This window comes from Schistocerca serialis, chromosome 6 (assembly GCF_023864345.2).
Source record: "Schistocerca serialis cubense isolate TAMUIC-IGC-003099 chromosome 6, iqSchSeri2.2, whole genome shotgun sequence".
Lineage (NCBI taxonomy): Eukaryota > Metazoa > Arthropoda > Insecta > Orthoptera > Acrididae > Schistocerca > Schistocerca serialis.
The window spans coordinates 333,235,949-333,257,680 of NC_064643.1; the positions used below are offsets into that span (position 1 = coordinate 333,235,949).

The 21,732-nt window shown below is 44.3% G+C and overlaps 1 protein-coding gene across 3 annotated transcripts in view; it reads right to left on the reverse strand.

Moving 5' to 3' along the window:
* LOC126485146 (voltage-dependent calcium channel subunit alpha-2/delta-3-like) overlaps positions 1-21,351 on the reverse strand; it is a 324,602-nt gene extending 303,251 nt beyond the window's left edge. For all 3 annotated transcript variants that reach the window (XM_050108811.1, XM_050108810.1, XM_050108809.1), the window contains exon 1: positions 21,247-21,351. In XM_050108811.1, coding sequence (XP_049964768.1) covers positions 21,247-21,344 — 98 coding nt within the window. In that variant the 5' untranslated portion in view covers positions 21,345-21,351. The remainder of the gene's footprint in view (positions 1-21,246) is intronic.
* Between the last annotated feature and the right edge of the window lie 381 nt (positions 21,352-21,732).

Consider the following 21,732-nt stretch of genomic DNA (forward strand, 5'->3'; position numbering starts at 1 on the left):
CACACATCCATGCCCGAGGCAGGATTCGAACCTGCGACCGCAGCGGTCGCGCGGTTCCAGACTGGAGCGCCTAGAACCGCTCGACCACCCCGGCCGTCTGAGCGGAGTCGCGCGATACTAAGAGAGAGAACTGCATTCGGAAGGAGTAGGGTCCAGTTTCCTTGTAGACATCCAGATTAAGGAGTTATTGTTTCCCTAAATAGCCTGAGGTAAATTCAAAGTGGTTCCTTTGAAAGGACACGACCGTATCTCTAATAACCTCGTCGTAGATAAGATGGTAAATCTTAATCTTCCTCTTTTTTTTCTCTTAAGAATTTACTAAACAGTGACCTTTTGAATCTACATACACACTCCGCAAGCTATCGTATGGTGCGTAGTGGAGGGTACCCTGTACCACTACTAGATATTTCCTTTTCTGCTCAAGTCGCAAATAGAGCGAGGGAAAACGGTTGCTATGTGTCTCCGTATTCATCTGCATTAACTTGCATTTTTCTACATTAAGAGCTCGCTACCTGTATTGGGCGAAATTACGATAACTGCCATAATAGCGAGAATAATAATTGTCTAGCGCACATCCCCGAACACGCACATTGACAAGATTCCAAGTTTCTGCCATTATAAGAACAAGATCACTGATGACGCATACATTGCCGGAATGCCTTGAATAGCGCCCTAAAAATATTTCCAAGGTTGGAATAAAAGTGTAAAGAAAACCTCTCTCGCGACGTGCAGGAGCGTATGTTACACGCTGAGAATTTAATTTGCACGTATTAATTCACTTCTATTGCTGTGTCTTCTTCTTCTTACTCTTCTTCGTTTTCTTAGTTTCAAGTGTTTGGCAACACAGCCTGCTACGGTATCCCCCCTGTTGCACTGTGTGATCTTCTTCTTCGGTCTCGACATTTCTAATTCTTCAGTTTTAAGGGTAATTTTTAACTGCCCATTATTTCAAATGCTCATTCCGCTTCAAACGAAAGTCGTCTGTTCTTTAACTGAGGGAGAATTCTTCGACCAGAATAATAATGATAGCGGCTCTATTTGAATCCAACGTCATTTATTCTTTTTAAAACATGCTAATAGTTTCAAGACCAAATGAGGTCATCTTCAGGCTCCTAGCGTAACCTGCCATCTACAACCGTTTTCATGTGCAATGAACAGAATCACATACAGCGAGCCAAAATTAACTGGATTCCGCACCTTCCGTGGCAATAACAAGCCCAGCATGGTCAGACGTCGTCCCCGACAACTCAGCACCTCCGTAGTATGATCTGGCCAATATGCTACTCATTATTAACGATGGTACTCTGGTTATACCTTTCACGTAATTTTTAAAATGTTTTCTCACAATTAAGATCTGACTAGAGTGAAAAAATCGTAAATAAGGCTTACCAGGTCATGTTGTAGACTACTTGCATAGTTCTACAAATATTGTGAGCCATTACTTCCACTTTTATGGTATAATAAGCAAAACAGATGTTACATAATACACAAAGAAGCTGTTCATACATTTAATCATGTGTGTAAGAGTTGGAGGCCATAATGAGCGTAACCTCACTATAGCCTCTAATCATGCAATTTTTGCGTAGAAAACGAGCTGAAAGCCTTGATAAATGACTTCAGTTTCTTCGTAATCATTATTGCCTCGTTCGACGGTAAACATTAGGCTAGTTTTATAATGTGGTACCTGACGTGCTTTTATGGGTCGCAGATACTGTTTATTATGGTATATTTTATCATCATTTGTATACTTGTGTACAGGAAGAGGGGTTTAACCCTGAAACATTGTTTTATCCTTTTATATTTTACTAGGTACAGTGTTCACTTTAGTTGGTGTAGCGTCATTTTAAATTGTACAAAAATTTTAATACGAATGATAGATAGATATTGCTACAAATTGCATTTTAGAACCAGCACGTATAGTGCAAGGCCTCATGTAGCATACTACATTTTATGTAATTACTACAGCAAAAGGCTCCTAACAGCCGGCCCAAGTGGCCGTGCGGTTCTAGGCGCTACAGTCTGGAGCCGAGCGACCGCTACGGTCGCAGGTTCGAATCCTGCCTCGGGCATGGATGTGTGTGATGTCCTTAGGTTAGTTAGGTTTAATTAGTTCTAAGTTCTAGGCGACTGATGACCTCAGAAGTTAAGTCGCATAGTGCTCAGAGCCAAGGCTCCTAACAACAGGCCAGTTCAACAATTTATTTCATGCTATATCTATCAGTTGCACTCTTTGTTTCTTAGGTTTCATTTCTGCTATGGTCTGCATACAATTGTACCTGTATGATGGCATGGATAAGAACCTTAAAGTTCATCTTTTTATGTACACTGTGATACTTCGGTGTACACGTATTATTGTTTGGTGTCATTTTACGGTTATGTAATAATATGCACATACAATATTCCTGTCGTTATGTCTCGTGCCTTCCCAAGACCTAGTCCGCGAACATAAATTAACATTTCTGATTGGCCCTACCCTACCCAGGCACTTTAATACTTTTTACTACTTTTCCTGTAATTTTTACTGCAGAATATAAAACTATGTGTACATGACGTTTTTTACCTTTATACTTACGATTACTGCCTTTCTGTATGCGTTTTCTGGCATTCGTTGCCTTCACTTGTGTATGACGGTGAGCAGATCTCCAGGCAACTCGAGGGCTTCCCTAACGTCAGTACAGGATGTCCAGGTTAAACAAATAATATAAAATGTAATAACTTGAGAAGTAATGGACATATTTATTGACGGTATGCTTCTACAAGTATGGTAACTCAAAATGTTTTGTTTTACACACCTAATACACCTTGATATGTTCTCATGAAGAAATTAAGCGGAATAATGTCTGGACTACTGTGGGGCCAAGCAATCGATGGGCTACCTCTCTCAACCAGCGATCTGGGAATTCATGCGACAAAAAATTCCTCACAATGGTCGCAAAAGGCATTGTGCGCCCTTTTGTTGGAAGCTCACGTCAGGAGGAAATTGTGGCACAGCATACAGCTCCAACATGTATGAGGGTCACTCCAAAAGAAACACACTACATTTGTAAAAATACAGTTTTCATTCTGCATGTGTGAAAATTTTGCAGTGTGTAGATACATCTTTCCCGGTTATTTTCAAACTTATTTCAACCTGTTCCCGTGAGTGACGCTGTCACGGTATGTCTTCAAGATGGCTGCTACACTTCACGTTCGTCAGAAGCAACGTGCTGTCGTAGAATTCCTGTGCTGTGAAAACGAGACAGTGGGAAACATCCACAAGAGGTTGAAAAAGGTGTATGGAGATGCTGTTGTCGATCGCAGTACAGTCAGTCGGTGGGCAACCAGGTTACGTGATGAAAGCGGGCAGGGCAATATTGAGGATTGTCCTCGCAGCGGCAGGCCTCGTACTGCACACACTCCAGACAATGTGCAGAGAATTAACGAATTGGTGACTGCTGACAGACGCATCACAGTGAACGAATTGTCACGCTATGTTGGGATAGGGGAAGGAAGTGTTTGCAGAATACTGAAAGTGTTGGCGTTAAAAAAAGGTTTGTGCCAGGTGGGTTCCCAGGATGTTGACAGTGGCTCACAAAGAAACAAGAAAAAAGGTATGCAGCGAACTTTTGGAACAATACGAGAATGGTGGAGATGAATTTCTTGGAAGAATTGTGACAGGTGATGAAACATGGCTCCATCATTTTTCACCAGAGACGAAGAGGCAATCAATGGAGTGGCATCATGGAAATTCGCCCAAGAAAAAAAAATTCAAAACCACACCTTCTGCTGGAAAAGTTATGGCTACGGTGTTTTTCGATTCTGAGGGACTCTTGCTCGTGAAAATCATGCCAAACGGAACCACCATAAATTCTGATGCATATGTGACGACACTGAGGAAATTCAAGCTCGACTGAGTCGTGTTCGACCACATCGGCAAAAGCAGGATGTTTTGCTGTTGCACGACAATGCACGGCCACACGTCATTCAAAAAACCATGGAAGTCATCAGAAAACTCGGATGGACAACACAAACACCCGCCTAACAGTCCTGACCTGGCTCCATGTGACTATCAACTCTTTGGGAAACTGAAAGACTCTCTTCGTGGAACAAGGTTTGAAGATGATGACTCCCTTGTGCACGCTGCCAAACAGTGGCTCCAACAGGTTGGCCCAGAATTTTACCGTATGGGTATAAAGGGTCTGGTTCCAAGATGGCGTAAGGCAGTTGAGAGGGATGGAAATTACGTGGAGAAATGAAAATATTGTTCCTAAAGGATATATCTACACACTGCAAAACTTTCAAACATGTAGAATAAAAGATGGATATTAAAAAAAAATAGTGTGCATTTCTTTTGGAGTGACCCTCGTATATAGCTGCAATACCTGTAGGCTCCGAGAAGAAGAATTGGCCCATAACCTGCTCCTTCAACAATCCACAACACACATTCACGTTATCACTATGCGAGGGTTCAGTTCCCTTTATAGGTAACAGTGCGTGTTCACCGTGCCGGCCGCATGGGGTAGCCGCGCGGTTTGGGGCGCCTTGTCACGGTCCGTGCGGTTCCTCCCGTCGGAGGTTCGAGTCCTCCCTCGAGGATGTGTGTGTGTGTGTGTGTGTGTGTGTGTGTGTGTGTGTGTGTGTGTGTGTGTGTGTGTGTGATCCATAGCGGAAGTCTAAGTAGTGTGTAGGCTTAGGGACCGATGACCTCAGCAGTTTGGTCTCATAAGACCTTACCGCAAATTACCAAATTAAAAAAGAACTCGGCGTACCGCAAGTGAGGAATATAGCCTCGCCCGAGAAACAGACGAAACCTAGATATGCCTCGATTTCAACCATTTTTGCTACGATTGTCTCCGCGAGTGCCTTCCGTCGCAGGTCGTCTTCAGGTTGATTTTGTGATGAAGCTGCAGACTGAACGCTCATAGGAACAACCTTTTAACGACTTCGTGTCACTGTAACTGGCTGCATGTTTGTCGGATTTACTTTCGAGGGCTTCGCTAGAAGGACGTACGGATTATTTCAACAGTAATTTCTGGAACTGCGTGTTTGCCTTGGTGGCCCGACATCGAAAGCAAACTCCCAGTTTCCTGAAGCCGCTTTTCCCATTTCTTGATTGTTACATAAGTGAGAACATAGTCGGTAGGTCGCAGTCCATACTCGGGTCGACAACGACGTTGTACCAGTGTACCGATCCGCGAATAAAGCACGCGGAACACCTGTTGTGCAGTCCACATTGCTACTGAAGAGCGTTTACGTGAACAGAGTAATTAGGCTCGTGCCTACTTGGTATCAACTTCCGTAATCAAACATAGAAATAAAGTAAGCCGCCAATAAATGTCTCAATTACTTCAAGATATTACACTTTATATTATTATTAGTTTAACCCGGACACCCTGTATATAAACCACACATAGCAAAAACATGCTGAACCGAAAGTGACACATCAGAAACTTCAGTGAGTGGTGGATACTCCCAATGGAGAAGATCATGTATATTACTGTGAACAGTCGGGTGAGCAGCACTTCTTTCCGCTGATGCGGGTGGCATGAAGTTCGCCGTGTCGGCGTAGTCGATTGGAGTGAACGCAGTTTATTGTTCGCCACTGTCAACCATTCGCTTTCCCACTGACATGATTCTGCTGTCAGGCAATGACACAGCAGCTCGCGGGGGATGGTAAATCTATGTATATGACCGTTTCTACATTTTTTTGGCTGCTTTGGCGGCTGAGCTATTTCCTTGTATCCTGATGTGTTCAGGTGTCCAGCAAAAAATGGCTTCATTGCCTCGTTGATGGAACAGCTATGAGCGTCATGGGATATCAGGGGATCTACTGGATATGTTTAGTGGACCGTTTGTAGCACACCGAGCGAGTCGGAACAGACTGTGATGCATGTCAATCCACTCCTATACCGTCATTTCAGCTACTGCCACAACAGGGCAGTCACCTAAGGCGCTGGCTCCTAGACGCTTAGATATATGGTGTAAAGTGGCAGTTTCAGCTAGAAGTGTACCATTATGAGGTCGTTTAACACTTTTTAAGGCCCCACAATACCTTTAAACGCTTTGTGAAATGCAAAGGGCACATATTTTCAAAGAGTCCCTCTGTTCTCTCGGTTGCAATGAAAGTTATGGCAGACCAGTGCCCTTTTACTACAATTTTAAGACTACTTCGCATATGAACCGACCATCCGAGCTCACTTTATTGAGCAGGTGTAGATACATCTGTTGCGTTCAGAGTAGATTTTAATTGAGGTCGCTCAATAGGGGCCCAACGAGCCACTAGGTAAACAGATGACGACGCTGGTAGAGATCAGCGTGGCCGAGGAAAACATAAGGCACCCATTCACAACCCAACTGGTCTGCCGAATCGCTTGCCAACACGTCCAGATGTGTGTGGACATCGGTGACTGCTTGGTAGACCCTCCCTACCTGCACTGGGGAAATGTAGGTTTGTAGATAGCAGTCGGTGCAAGAAGGTTGAGGTCATCAGGTCAAACTGACAGACCTGGACCATGGCCCTGACTGAGCCCATCGCCCAAACATAGGCGAATGGATGGGGCAGTCCCCCTCAGCAGACGAGTAAGCGGACTGGTCCACCTGTGTATGGGGAGGGGGGGGGGCTTTATACAACTGAGGAGGAATGGCAGGTGTCACAGAGGTTGCTCAGTAGGGACTGTTCTGCAGTAATTCACCCCTTCAGCAAGTAGCTCATCTTTCGGTTGAGGGCTTTTTTATGTAGAGATGTGTACCTTCCACACAGTCGATGCGGTGAAATCGAGGTCCTGTTCTCCGAAACACAACATTCACCTACCACACCTATGGTAGTCCCTGAAGTACACCCAGAGTTTACAGTTGAAGACATCTGGTGTTGCTGGTCAGTTCCCAGCACGGGAACCTGGGGTCGATGTGTTCGTGCCTAACCACTGCTGGCGGAGCTCCCTCAGGGAAAACAGTCCTCTCTTCCCCAAGTTGCAGGACAGTCTTCGTTGGCCCCTCCGCTGAGGCCTGTGCAGCCTGGTTGGTCCTGGAAGCAGCTACGCTACCGTCGGCATAGCTTTCGGAGTCACTGAGGCGAACAAACCCTTCTGCCCAGGACTATAGGTGCCTACAATAATGCCTAATTGAGGCCGTTATCAGGGCTATAGGCGGCGGTGCATTTTATAAGCATGTCGTGTCGTGGGGATGACAAATTTTTTGTCCACTACGCTTAATCTGGTGTTGTCAATCAAAGAATGTATGTAATCTGTCTCATTTAGCAACAAAGTGAAAACTTCAGCAGTGAACGATATTAATGTGTCACAACTAAGCACATTTTGTTCCTATATGGGGACACTGGCGGCAGAGAAGTTAGGGAAGCGGGAGAATAACTGACTGCCGAGAACTTTTAGGCATATTTCTTTATAGAAGAAACAATATCTCACTCTGTATCGAAGTGTGCTCTGTTTTGAAATTTCCTGACAGATTACAACTGTGTGTTTGACCTGAGTCCGATCCTGAAACAGAGCCGTTCGCAGTCAGTACTCTTATCTACATCTACATCTATACTCCGCGAGCCACCTTACGGTGTGTGGCGGAGGGTACTTATTGTACCACTATCTGATCCCCCCTTCCCTGTTCCATTCACGAATTGTGCGTGGGAAGAACGACTGCTTGTAAGTCTCCGTATTTGCTCTAATTTCTCGGATCTTTTCGTTGTGATCATTACGCGAGATATATGTGGGCGGTAGTAATATGTTGCCCATCTCTTCCCGGAATGTGCTCTCTCGTAATTTCGATAATAAACCTCTCCGTATTGCGTAACGCCTTTCTTGAAGTGTCCGCCACTGGAGCTTGTTCAGCATCTCCGTAACGCTCTCGCGCTGACTAAATGTCCCCATGACGAATCGCGCTGCTTTTCGCTGGATCATGTCTATCTCTTCTATTAATCCAACCTGGTAAGGGTCCCATACTGATGAGCAATACTCAAGAATCGGACGAACAAGCGTTTTGTAAGCTACTTCTTTCGTCGATGAGTCACATTTTCTTAGAATTCTTCCTATGAATCTCAACCTGGCGCCTGCTTTTCCCACTATTTGTTTTATGTGATCATTCCACTTCAGATCGCTCCGGATAGTAACTCCTAAGTATTTTACGGTCGTTACCGCTTCCAATGATTTACCACCTATGGCATAATCGTACTGGAATGGATTTCTGCCCCTATGTATGCGCATTATATTACATTTATCTACGTTTAGGGAAAGCTGCCAGCTGTCGCACCATGCATTAATCCTCTGCAGGTCCTCCTGGAGTACGTACGAGTCTTCTGATGTTGCTACTTTCTTGTAGACAACCGTGTCATCTGCAAATAGCCTCATGGAGCTACCGATGTTGTCAACTAAGTCATTTATGTATATTGTAAACAATAAAGGTCCTATCACGCTTCCCTATCACAGACTGAGCATCCAGGTACGACGCACAATCTTTACTCGCTGCTTCAGTTCTGCCAGTAACTCTCTCCTACTGACCAAACCTCACAGACGTTTTCCTCCAAAGCGATAAACGACCTCTACACCGTGGCCAAGCCACTTCTGCAAGTTGTGCTTTCATCCATAAGTGGTGGTCGAGCGAGTTATCTACGTGAATGCCTGTGAACTTCGAGAAGTGGAAGGGAGTTACCGGAAGAACTGAAGCTGTGCGGGAGGGTCGTAACCCCTGACTGGATAACCAAGTCGATCCAAGAAGGGCAAGGGTACGATTTCGAGTACCAGTACAATACAGTTTTGATCTGTCACGAAAGTCTCTGTCTTCATAATGTGTGGGCTCTCACGGCCGGCGTCTTCATTAATTAAAACTTCCGGGCTAAGAGGTCGTATTCGAACAGAAGAAATTCTTCCTCCTGACGTTTCGCTGCCAACTGCGAGCAACATATTCAGAGATGAGCCAACGACTGGCTGCTGGGCCGTGGAGGTCCGATTCATATAGAGCGCATTGAGGGCGCCACCACTCGTCACGTGCCGTCAACGGTGAAACTATCTCTGACTAACGTCATCACTCTCGATCAAATGTAATCGACTGTCACACCGTTGGTACAAAATCGACCGCCATATCTTATTTAACTTTAAGCCTTCTTTTCTGTTAAAATTATTGTGGTGCTTATAAACCTCTATGGCTTCTCCGTACATACGTACATAATAATCTGAAGTCTTAGTTAGCAATTTCATTAAATTTCATTTCATGGTCGTGAGCGATGTCGCCCTCTATGCAGTCTATATAAACGGGACCTCCATGGCCCATCAGCCAGTCTTTGGCTCACCTCGGAAGATGTTGCCCACAGTTGGCTACGAAAGGTCAGGAGATTTTCTACTATTCGACCACGGCCTCTTAGCCCGGATGTTTTAAAAAATGGTTCAAATGGCTCTGAGCACAATGGGACATAACATCTGAGGCCATCAGTCCCCTAGAACTTAGAACTACTTAAACCTAACTAACCTAAGGACATCACACACATCCATGTCCGAGGCAGGATTCGAACCTGCGACCGTAGCGGTCGCGCGGTTCCAGACTGAAGCGCCTAGAACCGCTCGGCCACTTTGGCCGGCCCGGAAGTTTTAATTAATGAGTCTGTGTGTTAGTCAGATACGCCTCAGGTGGTAACTAGAGTTCTCCACAGTTGCGTATTGTGGGAAACACTGAATGCATCGCCAAAAAGATTTCCGCAAACATCCCTTTCGATTTCCAGTAAGTGTTCGCTAGGGCTCTTAGACAAAAGCGCTTGTGACATATGGACACATTGATCAAATATAGAACATCTCCCAGAGACACTAAATTTTGTTTTTGTAATGCCAGGGGAAGCACAACAAGATGAAAATGTAGTGATAGTTGAATATTTGTACCAGACTGGGACTCGAACCCTGATTATCATAAATAGTCAGCTTAACCATCAGGCTATCTGAGTATGCCTCCAGGGCTAATACCATTACTGTCACCGATGTTTCCACCTATTCCTAACCGAAACGATGTCGTGTCACTGCATCTTAATTCGTTCTATCTCTATCGACCCATTTGTTTCACTTTAGTGCGTTTAATTCATCTCGCAAATCGCGCGGTAGGAGCGGGGAAAAGACGGTAGAGGCAGTTCGTTAAAAAAAAAAAAAAAAAAGTTGAAATGGCTCTAAGTACTAGGGGACTTAACATCTGAGGTCATGAGTACCCTAGACTTAGAACTACTTATACCTAAGTAACCTAAAGACATCAGACACATCCATGCCTGAGGCAAGATTCGAACCTGGACCGTAGCAGCAGCGCGGTTCCGGACTAAAGCGCCTAGAACCGCTCGGCCACAGCGGTAGGCGGGGTTCGTTCCCTTGTGAAAGGCTATCGCACTGTGTGGGAGGAGCAGTTCAACAGCTAATGCTTACACACAAATCTCGTAACTTGTAGGGTACAGCTAGCAAGTCGCATAAACGATCGACCAAATCAAAACAAGTTCAGCTACGTGCTACTATAAAATCTAATACAACAAAAAAAGAGGTAAAAATTTAGTATTGCGGACGAGGTCGCTTACTACAATACCGACGATGTACGAAGAGCGTGCAATAAGCAATGAAACACATTTTTTTCTCGGGCAATTTCGGTTGAAAAATACGGAATTTTTATGGGACGTCGTGGAATATTCCTGCTTGAGCCCCTATGGTTTCATGAAGTTCCGATAGGTGGCGGCGCGCTATGAGTAGCCTTCAAAATCACTTCTGCAACGGAGGTGCGTTCCAAGCAGAGAGCTGTCATCGAGTCTTTTCTGGCGGAAAACCAGAGGATCACAGATATTCATAGACACTTGGAGAATGTCCGCGGAGACCTGATAGTGAACAAAAGCACGGTGAGTCGTTGGGCGAGGCATCTGTCATCATCTCAATAAGATCGCACAAACCTTCCCCGATCTCCCTCGCGTTGGCCGGCCGCACACAGCTGTGACTCCTGCAATGTTGGAACGTGTGTACACTCTCATTTGAGGTGATCAATGGATTAGGATCAACTACCTCGCTGCTCAATTGGACATCTGTTTTGATAGTATCAGTAGTACCAGTTGGGGTACTCACAGGTTCCTCGCCGCCTTGCAGAAGCCTATAAAAAGCAACGAAGGACCATCTGTATGGAATTGTTGTTGTTGGGTTGAGGGGGCGCTCGACATCACGGTCATCAGCGCCCTGACGAAAAGTCAACACGAAATCTCATGGGTGAGGACGAAGGCTGTCCCCACATGCAGAGCAGTTTATAACGTACTAAAATCTGATGCCCTTCCCCACCAGTTTAGGGATGAGGCCTGATAGTTAACAAAATTTCACCACTCTGTTAACACTGGTATCGGTATCTGGGAGGACGGTGGGCAGATCTCCAGCGAGACCAAGGACTGCCCTGTGTGGAATTACTTGCGCATTACTAGGCTGATTGTGACAATCGTTTGTTGAACATCGTCACAGGCGATGAAACAGTTTCCTCACTTCGAACCGGAAACAAAACGGCAGTCTATGGCGTGGCGCCATACCACGTCTACTCCGGAAAAAAAAGTTAAAAGCCGCACTCTCAGCCGGTAATGTCATGACGACGGTCTTCTGGTACTCTGAAGGGGTTATTCCGTTGGATGTGCTCCCTCATGGAACAACGATCAACCTAAGTGTATTGTGCTGCCTTCAGGAAATTGAAAATACGACTTCAGTGATCCCGACGCCATAAAAATGCAAACAAATTCCTTTTCCATGACAACACAGGCTTCACAAAAATCTGCACAGCCGAGAGCAGCTCACAAAACTTCATTGGACTTTTCATCCTTGTCCACGCTACAGCCTGGATCCCGCATCTTCGGATCTTCACCTGTCTGGCCCGATGAAGGATGCCTTCCCCGGGAAGCAGCACCTGGATGTTGGAGAAGTTATTGGTGCAGTAAGATGTCGATCAGGAGATTGGTATCATTCAGGCGTACAGGCCCTTCCAGGAAGGTGCTATCATGCAATCACATTCAATGGAGCTTACGCTGAAAAAAAAGGGTTTTTTTTCAGCCAAAAGAATGGGGGATACTATGGTGTATTGGAATCCTGAATAAAACCGACCTGCCTTCAGAAAAGAACTGTGTTGCATTGCCGGCCGAAGTGGCCGTGCGGTTAAAGGCGCTGCAGTCTGGAACCGCAAGACCGCTACGGTCGCAGGTTCGAATCCTGCCTCGGGCATGGATGTTTGTGATGTCCTTAGGTTAGTTAGGTTTAACTAGTTCTAAGTTATAGGGGACTAATGACATCAGCAGTTGAGTCCCATAGTGCTCAGAGCCATTTCAACCATTTTTTTGTGTTGCATTACTTAGTTAACGCCCCTCGTAAAACGGACATGTCCCACGTGGATACTGTGTGTAAGTCCCCCGACAACCTGTTCGCCAATATTTCATAAATATTCGTTGTCTTCCCTGCAATATTGAAGACTCGGGAATTACTTGTATATACGTTTTCCCCTCCTCCTCTATTCTCTTTACTGTGCGAATTGCAGTAGCTAACGGATGATTTAACCCTCTCAAGCTTACCTGTTAAGGAGATTTCTGCTTGCCCCGTTTGCACCTTCCGACACGAATGCAATGGAGCTACATGTAGTCACACGTGCCCGAATATGAAGACCTTTCCCTGCACCTACGGCGCGTGAAGACTGTGCTGCCTTGCTCTGTAGCAGAGATATAATAACGAGAATACTCTTAAGCGGGCCCAGAACAAAAAAGTATTTTGCACATTATTTCCCGCGAACTCTATCCCTGGTAGCGCCTCGGAAGCTTACGGAGTGTTTCCTAAACTGTGTTCCGTAGAAACCTGTTGTCGCGTGAAGATCACTCAATATTTCCGTCAAATTTGCCTGAGTATTTTCATACCAATGACAGCGCCAACGAAGTCTAGTTACTGAACATTGCTTTCCAAAATTCGTTCACCACAGAATTCAAAACAAAGGCAGCTGCCAACCTGTGTAGTTTAGAAAACACCATCAGGGTAGCGAAGCAACTCAAGTAATTCAATAAAGGTAAGTGTTCCGGTTCAGATGAGTGCGGTGATGAGTGCCATCGACAGGGGATCTCAAGTTGAACCCATATTTCTAGGTTTTCAGAAGGTTTTTTACGCCGTTCTTCCCAAGTGGCATCTAATAAAATTCGTGCCTATGGAATGCTACCGCAGCTCTGCTTCTGAATTCGTGATTTGCATTTAGAAAGGTCGTAGATCGCAGTAATTTCTGGGAAGCCAGAGCGAAACCAGAGTGACATCTACGGTTCCCCAAGGAGTGTTACAAACACTACACAGTTCATAATCTATGTAAACGATTTAGGATGTAATCTAAGTAGCTTATTCGCAGATTACACTATCGCTTACTGTCTGCTAAACCCGTCAGAATACCAATACTAATTTCAAGATTATTTACATAAGACGCCTGTATGGTGAGAAAATTGGCAATTTATACTGAACAATAAAAAGTTCGAGCTTTTCCATATTAGTACTGAAAGAAATTCAGTTAAATTTCCGTTACCCATAAATGTCTCCAATTTAAATACTGTAGATCCAACTACACTACTGGCCATTAAAATTGCTACACCAAGAAGAAATGCAGATGATAAACGGGTATTCATTGGACAAATATACTACACTAGAACTGACATGTGATTACATTTTCACGCAATTTGGGTGCATAGATCCTGAGAAATCAGTACCCAGAACAACCACCTCTCGCCGTAATAACGGCCTTGATACGCATGGGCATTGAGTCAAACAGAGCTTGGATGTTGTGTACAGGAACAGCTGCCCATGCAGCTTCAACACGATACCACAGTTCATCAAGAGGAGTAACTGGCGTATTGTGACGAGCCAGTTGCTCGGCCACCATTGACCAGACGTTTTCAATTGGTGAGAGATCTGGAGAATGTGCTGGCCAGGGCAGCAGTCGAACATTTTCTGTATCCAGAAAGGCCCGTACAGGACCTGCAACATGCGGTCGTGCATTATCCTGCTGAAACGTAGGGTTTCGCAGGGATTACACAGCCCAACTTTGTCTACACAGCCCAGTTTTGTCTACACAGCCCAGTTTTGTCTACACAGCCCAATTTTGTCTACACAGCCCAATTTTGTCTACACAGCCCAATTTTGTCTACACAGCCCAATTTTGTCTACACAGCCCAATTTTGTCTACACAGCCCAATTTTGTCTACACAGCCCAATTTTGTCTACACAGCCCAATTTTGTCTACACAGCCCAATTTATCCACCATCAAGGATGATGATGATGATGAAATGACGAGGTCAACACACACACACCCAGTCTCTGGGCAGAGAAAATCTCCAAGCCGGCCGGGAATCGAACGTGGGACCCTGCGATCCAGAGGCAGCAACATTAGCCACTAGACCATGAGCTGTGGACGACGCTTGAGATGGTGTAAAGATCGACGCCACTAGACAGTGAATGGCTGGAAACGAGAGATTTGGAGTGGTGAATCAAGATATACCCAATGATAACCCAATGGTAGGATTTGGGTTTGGTGAAAGCTTGGAGAACGTTACATGTCATCAGGATCACTGAGAATAGTGAAGTAAAGGAGGATGTGGTGTTATGGTGTGGGGGTGTTTTTCGTGGTTAGGGTATGGTCGTCTCATTGCGTATAAGAAAACGCTAAATGTGGAAGAGTATGGGCAAATTTTATAGCACTGTATACTGTGTCCAGTAGAACAGTTCGGAGACGTCGATAATTTGTATCAGCGAGACAATGCACCATGTGATAAAGCAGTACCTATGAGGCAAATGGTTTGTCGACAATAACATACCTAAAATAGACTGGCCTGCTGAGAGTCCCCACCTGAACGCAACAGAGCACCTCTGGGATTAGTTGCAACGTCAACTTTTCACCAGACCCCGGCGTCCAACATCACTACCTTTTCTTGTTTCGGCTCTTGAGGAAGACTGGGCTGCCATTTGTCTATAGCCCGTCAGACACCTCACTGAAAGTGTCCCTGTGAGAGTCCAAGCCATCATAATGGCGAAGAGTGAACACATCCCATATTAATGTTCACCACTAGGTGTCTGGATACTTTTGATTAGACAGAGTAAAATGAGTGACCCTCCTGTACTAACATCAACAGATAATTATGGCTTAAATGTTTATGTGCCACTATACATGGGAAACACAGATGGTTAAAAACGAAATTAGTTATTTTCAGAAATAACGCAATGGAGCACTTGAAAATTCACTTGTGGTATGAAGAAAGGAAAGTCGGCCATACATGGTGTTTCTGTAGAAGTTGTTAAAACTGGAAGAAAAGTAATACAAAAGGCTGTTCACAGAATTTCTGCATAGGAAGAGATTTCCCCAAAAATCAAAAAATGTTGGAATTATTCTACTTCCCAAAAATGGAGAGACACGAGAGAAGAAAAAAGATGAACCAGTCAGCACCCTCACCTTAATGAACAGCGGGTAAACTATAGCAGACAGAAGAACTCAATAGATTAAACTTGAAAGAATCCTGAAAGTCAGTTTAATTAATACTACAATAAAGTTCAAACATTTCACTGAATATTGTGCAAATTTATAATGAAATCATAGGACGAGCTGACTAGTTTTCAATTTTTTGTGAGAAAACATTTGTTGGATAGCCAGCAGAAGAGAAACAGAAGGGTAAACATGGTCTGGAGTGCTTTTGATAAACTAATTAGCGTTTTTATAATTAAGCTTCCAATTTGTCAGAAATTCATCGTTTACAATCTGTGCATTGGCAGTTTTGAATTAATGGATATGTAAGACATGGACTTTTAATGCGAAAACTGAGGGTTGCTCAGCGACATATCGAGAGATTGGGGATTACTGGGAGGGACAGGAATGGTCCAGAAATAGACGGGAGTGGAAGGCGTAATTATGAATGAAATGGAGATGGCAGGACATGTACCGAGGCAAAAGGACCAAAGGCGACCTCGCTAGACTCAAGGATTTAAGAATACAGAAAGACAACCTAAGGGAAGATTGGAAAAATTTGCGGTGTCATCCCAGTTCTCCTCGCATTTTTTTTTACGCACATAATTTACTATAAATGTACGTAATAGTCACGCAAATACTCGTCCGAGATTGGTCTGTTATGCTACACAGCGTTGCTGAATACACCTTGCAGTTTTAGCCGTTTACATAGGAAAATGTGACTATGGAGAGAGCGTCGCATGGGATGCATTCATACCGAATTAAAAAATTCGCTGAACCAATCAAAGCAGGATGTACACGTCGTCACAATGAACTACCAGTATCTACATGAATATTACTTGGCGATTAATCCGTCGAACGGTAAACCAGTTTCACTTGCAGGAGGAGGTTGCCTAGCTAACGACTTCTAGTGACAAAAAATTTAAAATGCTTGCATAATCTATTCATTAAGATGTATAATCTGATGTTAGAAGTTTAACACAGCAAGATAAACTCTGCAGTTAGTAACTGCGCATCTTTCTCGAGGAAGCGTAACTAAGGCCGCGCAAATACCAGGACAGCAGTTATCCAGTATCTGAGAATGAAAGCACTTAGCGTTTGCCAGCAAACTTTACACATAATTTGAAACGCATTAACTCATTTCTAAAGAAATCAGAATTTTGAAGCTGCTTTACACGTGGAATTCGATTCTGTAAATAATCGGGCTTTACTGAAAATAAATATGGAGAAAATGTTGCTAGCGATGAATGTAGACGTCGGTCTACGTTATCGATCAATCTGTTACTAGATTTTTTTTTCCTTCCACGTTCAAATTCGTTGCCTTAGCAAAGTCTCCATCAATATGTTAGCTTCCAAGCTAACAGACATCTGTGTACGCTACAAATCAGTACGCCACCACTATCACGATCTCAGACGGCGAGGGAGAGATAGGGATGGGGAGCAATACTTTTGTAGATGCCACTGATTCAACGTAATGAAAAATAAACGGACCTATCTGGAGGAAAATTTGTGCATATAAAATCCCACGCCTGCTGATGGCAGGATTTGAAGCTACGACCCCCACTTACCTTCTTATTGCGCTGTCTCCACAGGGCCGCCTACTTAGTGGCAGTGGGAGTGTGACGTAGAGGTGAGCAGCCTGAGGACAGATAAAATCACGATTCCAACGAACTGGCGACCTCTAGAGCAGACGTCGAGTACTCGAATATCACCCGAGAACAAGACGTCCCCTATGCCTTTGCAGATTGGCTGGTGTAGGCAGCACTCGACACCAAACGACAACAAATGTTGTCAAAAAATGGTTCAAATGGCTCTGAGCACTATGGGACTCAACTGCTGAGGTCATCAGTCCCCTAGAACTTACAACTAGTTAAACCTAACTAACCTAAGGACATCACAAACATCCATGCCCGAGGCAGGATTCGAACCTGCGACCGTAGCGGTCTTGCGGTTCCAGACTGCAGCACCTTTAACCGCACGGTCACTTCGGCCGGCCAAATGTTGTCGTACGTGTATATTTCTAGCTACTTCTTGCTCATTTAACATTAGCAACAGCTTTCACTTGTTCGCTTGCAAATTTTTCGAATTATCTGCCATAAGTTAAACTAGAATGCGATAGAGGAGCCCGCTTCTCCCACCCTACTGACATCTCACCTGTGACGACAGACTGACTAGTAGCGTACTCCTAATTTAGGTCAGATTGGACTGTAATAATTTAGTTGTGAGTTGGCGAAGTCAACGAATGTGAATATGAAATAAATTATGCCGTAACACACTGATCTGTAGCGTAGCCTGTTGTCGATGTCAGTGCCATATTTGGAGCTATTTTCGTTATAAAAGTTATAACTGCGCGGTCAATTAAGAAAAATGTATATTAGAGAATGGACAAGCCTTCGAAGAGTATTTTGATGCATTTCGTGTACATATATCGTGCTTAAACTACGAAAATACAGGGAGGTTGCAATAGGTAACTTTTATAGTGAGTTAATTTCGAAGCATCATAATAACTATGACCAATAACGAAGTGATAATCAGTTTATCACCAAGCAAAGACATGAGACTATATAAGTAAAAACATCTACTTTTTCCATCGAAAGGTTCCTTAAAATCACACGAGAAACTGTAAGTAGAAAAAAAACACGCTAATCCAAAAGATTTTTTTATTTTGTGCTAAAAGTAAAATGTTATCCGAAAACTAACGTCAAAAAAGATAACTTTGCTTCATATACATAAAATTATTTTTATCAGAGGCTCAACAGCCGACACGATATCTCACTTTATTGAAGCTGGCAGGTTAGATAGGGGTGGGTTCAAGGGTGATCGTGATCCCACCCCGGATATACAGGAATATTCGATGCGAGTCGTCGGCTTTGACCAGTGACGTTGGAAAAATTCGACAAGAGCCGTAAAAAATATGGCAACTCCAACGCGATGTTAGTGACGAGTTTTTCAAACGGGGTGCAGCTACAGAGCAGGCCGTCACCACAACCAGGTCTTTTTTTAGTATCGTATTCGTTGCTTTCGCCAACTCGAAACCAAACTGCTCTTTTTTCACAATCGTTGGCTTCGCTAACTAACAACAAGACTGTGGATATATCCAACGAAAGGTTACACGTGTGTGTGTGTGTTTGAGGTTTACGGGCGCTAAACAGCGGGGTCATCAGCGCCCAAAAAATGGTTACACGACAGCAGCCATGAACGTCACGTCACTGGTCAAAGATTACGGCTTGTATCGAACATGCCTCTTGACTGCCCTCCCCTACTATAAAAAAAAAATAGTAAAACCGTTTATATTTTTATGTGCACTACTTCATAAATTTGTCAGGTCACTTTCAGAGAAAAGCATGAAGTAAATGTATAGCGTGAAAACTACAGTCTCGAAAACAGCATGGAATTTTATTAATTACGAGCTATATTTAATACGCCTTACTTGCGAGAGGGCCTGCACGCGTCGGCCTGACTGTCTTGAAGGGAAGATTCCACTCAGTAAAATGCAGACCATTCACAGTATAACCACCCCTGCTTTCAACAACAAACCCTATAGGATTCCTGAGTCAACAGGTATATCCAGGAAACCACCGGAACTTGATTAAGGCAAATCAGAAAGGGAAAGATCGTCCATTAAGGAAAAAATAACGGAAAGGCTGACTTCTCGAAAGTAGGCGGACGCGACTGAAGAAAACATTCCACTAGTATACACGCTCGCATAGCCACGGTCTGCAGCCATGAGTTTACAGTCATAGTGCTAAGCAAAATACTGATAATGTTGAACACTCACTACCAGTAAACGGCTTATCCTGGGCATTATTTCCGTGGCAGGTTTCTATCTAATGGCTTCTAGCAGCAACATCAATTTGACATTCAGTATTTCATATAATTACTCACTGAGAGCAGTAATCTACGTATGAGCGGGGTACTTATTTGAAATGAGACTCAAGTTTCCTTTGAACTGTTCAGCAACTATGTCTTCTGAGTCCGGGGGTCGGTAGAACGATCCAATTAATAGTTTAGTCAGATTGTCAGGTATAACCTCTACTCATACTATTTCACATGAACTATCTTATGTTAAAGGTTTAACACAGTAAGTATTACAGTTAGAAACCGCATATACCTTCACAAGGCCCTTTTGTGAACATTTCTCCACAATAGCGACATGTCATTTGCGCCCCCCCCCCCCCTTTTTCCTCTTACACATTCACCCGTGTCAGCTGCCGCTATTAATTTTGATTAAATAGCGCCCCTCTAAGCAGCGGAAAGCGGCCCTGACTCAAGTAGCAGAGTAACTCACGGCGCGCAAATTATACAGACTTTATTCATCCACTACTTGAAAATGAGAGTACTAAGTGACTTGCAACACACTTCACAGAATTTCAAACCGTTTCGAAACTTTTTCTCGATGACGCACCCCACAAAATGATGAAAAGAGAAAGTTCATCGCATACATCTCGCCTTTTATGCAATTAAACTGCATCAGGCATGACGTTCTCATTTGTTACTTGCTTGCTACTGACTCTATTCGCAACACGTTTTGCAGACAATACTCACATACACCACCTAATGTACATGCAAAATTATGTCATTGGACGACTCACAGATCGGGAGCTATGATGTTTTGTACGTGGCAGTTCGATTCTTTAAAGAATCTGGGGTTGGGATTTACTAGTGATTTTATATCCTGTAAAATACTATGTTGACAAGGTTGGGAAGACTTGTTGCTGTTACAGTTCTTAAGTCAATTGCATCACACATGTATTCGCCAAAGTTTTCTTGGAGAATGCGGACAAGCGAGGGTGCAGGGTTCGGTTTTGAGGGAAGTGTCATAGTTTCTCCAACACTTCCTCCTGCACTCCCCCACCCCCCGAAACCCCGAAAAAAAATATAATTTTTCCTCTTGCCATATTTACCAAGTCGCACTTGCGAATGATTTTAATATTACTGACAACCAAATATATGTTTTAATATAACCTTAACTTGTTTACATGAGTGGTTAGTATAGTGATTTTGCTTTTATTTGGGGTGGTGGGAAGGAGGGAGTGTCCAGGTTCATGATCCCGTGACACCATTCCCCCCTCAGATCCGCGCCTGAGTGCGATTTTTTGGAAATTGCGCTAAAATGATGTATTAAACATTGATGTTAAAAAGTATTATTATTATTATTATTATCAGTAGTAGTATAGGATTTAACCATTTTTGTATATCATTGTTATGACAATGTTAATAGTCAAGGGTGCCCTTACGCGATATTCAGGGGCAAGTGGGAGATGGAGTGCGCGCCCCCACCCCTTTCCTGGCACTCAGGGAGTAAACAAAATAATATACGGTAGGTACGTTTGTTTCTTTCAACAAAATGATTTAAAAATCAGTATCACGCAGGTTTTTAACGGGGTCAGAACTGGGAATTTTTTATGGCTATTTACAAGTCACCGTTCGTCTTCCAAAAATATTATAAATAATCCATACACACAGATCTAGCCCTCTCTCCCACCTGAAAACTGTCGTAGAAGGACCCTTGTTAATAGCGTTCTGTTAAAACTTTTTATATTTTAATTGCTTTCTTACTATAATCACATTCATCTCTGGAACGTTAGATGTTACATGCGACGAAAAGCAAACTCTGACACCACCCTGACACAACTGAATCCTGGTTCGCGTCTGACAGTACATACACATCTGGGAGCTATACGTGTACATTCGGATATGTGGACGAAGCGTACGGTGGCACTAACAGGTAAGCAGTTCACCTAGGGAGCTCTGGGGTGTGTAATCGTTTCTCTCGAGCACCCATTCCTGTCTGTCCCTGGTATGCGGTGTACTCACAATTGTTTGTCGGGCGGTTCGGCGTAGTCGAGCTGTGCGGCGCAGGAGGCGAGCAGCGCGGCAGCCAGCAGCAGCCGCAGCGGCAGCGGCGACGCCATGGCGGCGACTGAGGCCTCGCAGCCCCAGTGGACGGCCGCGCACACCCCGCTAATTATAGACGGGCCTGGCCGCAGCCCAGCGCGCCGCACTGCCCCGACACTCGCCTGCCCGCCATTTCTTACCCGCCGCTGCTGCTCCCAGCACCACGGAGAAGCACAAACACTGTTCGTGCCGTTCGCACCATCTCGGCTGCAGGATAGAGCCGAAATCATCGCCGCGCTAGAGACTCGGCATAATACTCCACAAACAACGCGACAAACAAATCTAAAGTTATACACTGAGGTCGTAAGTCATAGGATAGCCGCGCGGGATTAGCCGAGCGGTCTCAGGCGCTGCAGTCATGGACTGTGCGGATGGTCCCGGCGGAGGTTCGAGTCTTCCCTCGGG